General features: G+C 33.3%; 1 protein-coding gene across 3 annotated transcripts; it reads left to right on the top strand.

Annotated features, from left to right (window-relative positions):
* The first annotated feature begins 369 nt into the window (after positions 1-369).
* Positions 370-3,731, top strand: LOC136227004 (elongator complex protein 6). 3 transcript variants are annotated; one of them, XR_010687949.1, is made up of 6 exons: positions 370-679; positions 1,403-1,475; positions 2,200-2,405; positions 2,501-2,647; positions 3,208-3,476; positions 3,575-3,731. XR_010687949.1 is itself a non-coding variant. In XM_066015720.1 (5 exons), exons 1-5 carry the CDS (start codon positions 446-448, stop codon positions 3,325-3,327), a joined length of 780 nt encoding a protein of 259 aa, XP_065871792.1. In that variant the 5' UTR covers positions 370-445; the 3' UTR covers positions 3,328-3,731. The 3 variants fall into 3 exon arrangements, 1 of the variants encoding a protein (XP_065871792.1); XR_010687948.1 differs by having other exon boundaries at positions 3,572-3,731; XM_066015720.1 differs by having other exon boundaries at positions 3,208-3,731.
* The last annotated feature ends 1,850 nt before the right edge of the window (positions 3,732-5,581 follow it).

The raw sequence follows: 5,581 nt of genomic DNA, 5'->3' as shown, positions 1-5,581 counted from the left end.
ACGCGGGCGTGTGGCTATCACGCCTCACCGCGTGGTCGGACGTGATAGACACACGCCTCACGGCGTGGTCGGACGTGACAGCCACCTGCCCGACCTTGCGGTGAGGCGTGGGGCTATCATGCCCAACCACACGGTGAGGCGTGATATCTATACGCCCGACCGCGCGGTAAGACGTGATGACCACACGCTCGCGTGTCGGATTGGCAAAAAAAAAAAAGAAATTCCCCTCCTCAAAACCCATGAAAGGGTAATTTCGTCCTTTCACGGGGCTAGGGGTGGGAATTTGGGACTGGGTTTAACAACACCCTACACTAAACTACAACTTTTTTTTGTTCGCATAAACTAAAAATCTTATTAAAAAAATAAAAACTAAAAATCTGTCATGTTCCAATGTCAAAAGGACAAAAACCCTAAACCCTGTATTGAACTGAATTAGAGCGTAACAATGGAGAATCGGACTTCGAATCTATTGGATGAGGCCTTAGGATTGGATCAGCAGACGGAGCCATGGCCTTTGAGTGGGAAAGTAGTCCTTATAGAAGACTGCGTAGAGACTAGCGGATCCTTTGTGCTTCACCATCTCATCAAGCGAATTCTAGCGCCCAATTCTACCAGCATTGTTATCTTCCTCGCCTTCTCTCATCCTTTCTCACACTACGATCGCATTCTTCGTAAACTTGTACTTTACTCTCTTACCTCTTGCATTTGATTTCTTGTTTTGTCAACTTTCATTCTTCATGGAATATTGGAGGTTTAGAAATGAAATTTTAATATTGTCCGATAGAATTTCAGCATTTTTTTCTTTTCTGTTGTTTAACGTGTTGAAATCCGCTTCTCAAAAAGAGAATGGAAGTCTACAATTTCGGTCTTGTGTGCCGGTGATAGAAGGGAATTTGATTATTTCGCTCGCATCTGTTGGTGCATAATATGAAATTACCAGGATCCGTCGGGTCTTATGCAAGATGCCATTTCATGGGGGCATGGTCCTGGGAATGCCTTTTAAATTACTGTATAAAAATGAAAGCTAAAATTTCTATTAGATTACTCTTCAGATATGAGAGGTAGTGGAATTGCTTTTCCTTTAAAATCGCATGTTTGGGATCATATGATATAAATGATTCCAGATTGATGTGTGTCAGATTATTTATTACTTATCTTTAATTTTTTATACCAAGTCTGTGTTAACTTAGTTTTATAGAGATGAAATCCATAGCTGTGTATATGTGATCACAAGAGAGGACATCACTCCCTCCTTTCCCTTTTGGCCTGTTTAATGTATGCCAATTGAAAGGGAACTATATTACTCTTAAGCTTCCAGTCTAGACATTCATATAGCATCTCTAATGTGGCGAGACTTCTTGGTATTGTATCCATAGTAATATTAGAGTGTTGTTTTTATCAGGGTTGCAATTTAGCTGCACAAAGAGATAATAACAGATTCTTCTTCTTTGACATGCTTAAGTTCTACTACTCAGGTGAGGCTGTTTGACATTTTTGACAATTGTATATCTAATTAAATAGCTTTCATCCAGTGCAATTCTTTGTTTAAAGTATTTATTTTTCGTAAATATGATAAAAGTAATGTCTATAGAATGCTTTATTATGCTGATTGCCTTATAATTAGTTTACTGTTAATTGGATGTAATACACTTCTTTTAATATTGGTATGTGCTGTCTGATATAGAAAATGCATTTTTTAATTGTTATTTGGAGCATCCTTCCCAAAGAAAAAGAGAATTTTTTTGAAGGTCTTTTGTTCACTTAAAAAAAAAAAAGATTAGGAACGAGCATATTTGAGAAAAGTTAGGTGTGTGGCAGATAAAATAAGAGGAGGTTGAAGGTGGTTTGGACATGTGAACATCGGCCTGTAAATGCTCTCTTGTGCATAAGTATGAGATAATAGAACTAAATATAGTTAAGAAGGATATAGAAAGATTGTTAACTTGGATGAAGGTTGTTCAAAGTGACCCTCAATTGTTACGTCTTTCAAAGGAATAGTAATGAATATACAAGAAGAATTCATGTAGCTGACTTCAATGAGTTAGGATTAAGGCATAACGGTTGTTATATTTGTTTGTTGTAAAGATGTTACTAACTTCCTCAAAAAGAAAAGTTGTCATGACTTCTAATAAGGGAGATGCTTGATCTGAACATGTTTCTCTTTGACTGAAGGTCCTTTTTGAATCTATTCTTGACTAGATCGTAATGAAGGAAAAACTGCTGAAGATGGATTCATTAAATTGTTTGGAGAAATACAAAAATTAATACGTGGCTTGCCTGAAAAATACAAGAAAAATGCCACTATCATGATAGATGATGTGTCTCTTATGGAGGTGGCTGCTGGTGGCTCTTCAGATATTGTTTTAGACTTCCTGCACTACTGCCACACTTTAACATCTGATGTTGTAAGAATTTGTGTCCTGTTTACTCCTGTTAATATCCCAATAATTTTAAACTCTTATTTATTGGTTTGGTTCTAACTTTTTTTTATCCGTCACAGGGTTGTTCATTGGTAGCACTGAATCATGAGGATATATATTCTAGCATGGAAAGGCCTGCATTTTTATTACAGATGGAATACCTATCACATGTTTTGGTGAATGCAGAACCTTTGGCCACTGGTTTAGCTGCTGATGTGCATGGGCAGGTATGATATTGAATTATATCTAGGTTGCATGTTCAATCATTAGCGTTAATAGCTGTTAGCTAATTTAATGAGATAGTTCGTTTCAAATGTAACATTTCGATTGCCTGTTTTAATTTTCTGATCTCATTAGTGTTTTTTTTTTTTAATTCTATTTTGCTATATGCTTACTGCTGGTTCTGTGATTGCTATTATTGAATTCATCGATGAAGCACTCTTAGATCCTTCAATTCATTATTGCTTTTCGTTCTATCTCAATAGAAGTTCTTCTCTAGTACATAAATTTTAAATTGTCAGGCATTTTCTGTTCTGGTGTCTGCAAGTGTCCGTATGGCTTCCATATGTTTTATTTGTTTCATGTGCTATCGAAGCAAGATTTTTATATGATGCATTTACTAGCATATGACTCAAGATTTTTGCTCATTTATCTCTAGGATGGTCCTGATGTTTAATTTAGATATGATCTGCATAAATATTGTCAAGACTACTAGCTTGAACTTGCTTGCACTGATTTTTCTATGGGGAATATTTCACTTTATCTCATCAACTTTTGTTTGTTACAGTTGACAGTTATGAATAGAGGAAAGTGCAATGAGAGGTGGAAGTTAAAGAAGATTAGCAATTTCCAGTTCATGATCAAGGAGAATGGTGTTCAATACTTCTATCCAGGGAGTCGAACTTGAGGTAATAAAATATCTCTCACCGACAGATCTGCTGGCAGTAGCTGGTTTCCATGTATTTTCAGTGGAACTCCGATATGAAGGGAAAAGAATAGCAAAAGGCGGACACTTAATGACTTGCTGAATCGTGGTTCTTATTTCATCATCGTTAGGTTCGGATATATCCGACATAACTATCATTTGAATTGCATTCCTCAAGTTATTTCATTAAGGCTGATCTTCTGAACTTAGCATTCTCTTGCAACAGCAGATATATAATATGTGGGGGCAAGATTACTGTAAACTGCTAGAACCAACAGAGAGGCAGAAGTAAGATTACTGTAACTTTTCTTTGTTTGATATCTTGATCTTGTACTCTCTTTTTTTTTTTTGAGGCTCACCTATTAATCGGAAATTATATTAGTTAATATCGTTGATGATGCTGTTGGAAGAGAGTTGTTTCAGAATTAATTATACAAATATGGTTAATGGTGGTAGATACCCTAATTAAACTATTTAGAAAAAGCTGGAATTGGAAAACAAGCAAGTAGCTCATTTCAGTTATTAAAGAAGTGGAAAATAAATATATGTTGGATAAACAACTTATTTGGATTAAATTAAGTGGAAATTACAAAAAAAATAAGGCTGGTAGAGGTATGTAATAGGTTTCATTTACAAAACAAAGTATTTCATACACTGTTAAGTTTTGATTACAACTAAATACATTTTTATCTTAAAAAACAACATTATTCTTAATCAAAACACATAGATATCTTAAAATTGAATTGCAGTGGTATTAAATGAACTTAAATATCAATTTAGTTCATAAACTATCAAATTAGTCAAAAAACGTAAAATATCTACCATATGAATGGTTTTATGGAGCTCTATTCCGGAGGAGATGATGTGTTGTGTCAATATATAAAAATAATTTTTCTTAACAACATAATATGAAATATTTTGTTTTGTAAATAAATCATACCTCATAGACCTCTTTGCAAATATGACAAACTACAAACAATTTTTTTTTCTTTTTTTGTACTTTGTCCTAAAATTGAAGGATCAATAATTTACTTAGACACTAGATATACGAGCATAGTAATTTTACTTGTATCTGAATGCCCAAATGAATTTGATCATTTACGGTTATATCTAGGCTTATTAAGAGCCCGTTTATTTTTGCTGTTGGAAAAAAACTGTTTTTATTTTAAAGTTACTTTCATGTATAAGAGACAAACAGACGGTTTCTAATCAAATACCTAGAACTCTCCCCTTTAAAGTGAAAAGACAAACATGAAATGAAAAGTAGATAACCAAACACCTATTACGTCTTAAGATGATTTGAATTTCCACCATAAGATTTGAATGGTAAAGGACCAAAAGGACAAACAACAAATGATTAAAAGGACCCAATCCTCAAAAAATAGTTTTGTCACCACCAAGGCTCTTTTTTATTGAAAGCACTAACGGGACGTTTGATATTATATTGGGATAAGGATAAAGGTTGTGATAAGGATAAAGATAAAAATATGATAGTCCAAAATTATTATTCAATGTTTAGTACGTGGGATAATGATAGGGATAAAATAATACATTTTACTATTTTAACCTTACTTAAATTACATAACATTAATTTAAGGGATAAGATGGACTTTTCCATCCTATTAAAATCGCATGAGCTTATCTCATCTCCTTATACCACCCCCTCCTGGGTATAAGATTTGAGGGATAAGAGGTTATCTCTCATTTGTTTCACTCTTCTATCTCTCAAACAAACACGAGATAACTTATCTCGTGTTTTTTTATCCCTATCCCACCTCATCTATCCCTTCTAACAAACACTCCGTAAAGGCTATATTATTTCTGAAAATTCTTCTGTATATATATTTATTTATTTTTAATAAGATTTTAGCCTCACATTATATTTGTTTGTAACTTTATATTGTATTATCAACAAAACGCATATACTATGTTGGTAATATGTTTTATTGTTTTTTTTTATTTACACAGATTATATTTTAACTGTTAAATTTCGATATATAAAATCTACTAGTTTTAGAGATTATATTTTGACTATTAATTTCAGAAATTCTAATTTAACATTCTATAGAATTAATGTTAATGATTAAAATCCGAATAAAAAAATTAACAAACTAAAAAAATATATTAGCCCCGCTTAGTAAATAGTTGTTAGCTGTTAATTGATTACATTTTTTTGTTAGCTGTTTGTGTAAACTTGTTTGTTAAAACTTAACTAATTGTCAATAGCTGTTTATGT

This window comes from Euphorbia lathyris, chromosome 4, assembly GCF_963576675.1.
Source record: "Euphorbia lathyris chromosome 4, ddEupLath1.1, whole genome shotgun sequence".
NCBI classification, from domain to species: Eukaryota; Viridiplantae; Streptophyta; class Magnoliopsida; order Malpighiales; family Euphorbiaceae; genus Euphorbia; species Euphorbia lathyris.
Note: the sequence above shows the minus strand (reverse complement) of the source record. Positions and strands in the feature narration are given on the sequence as shown.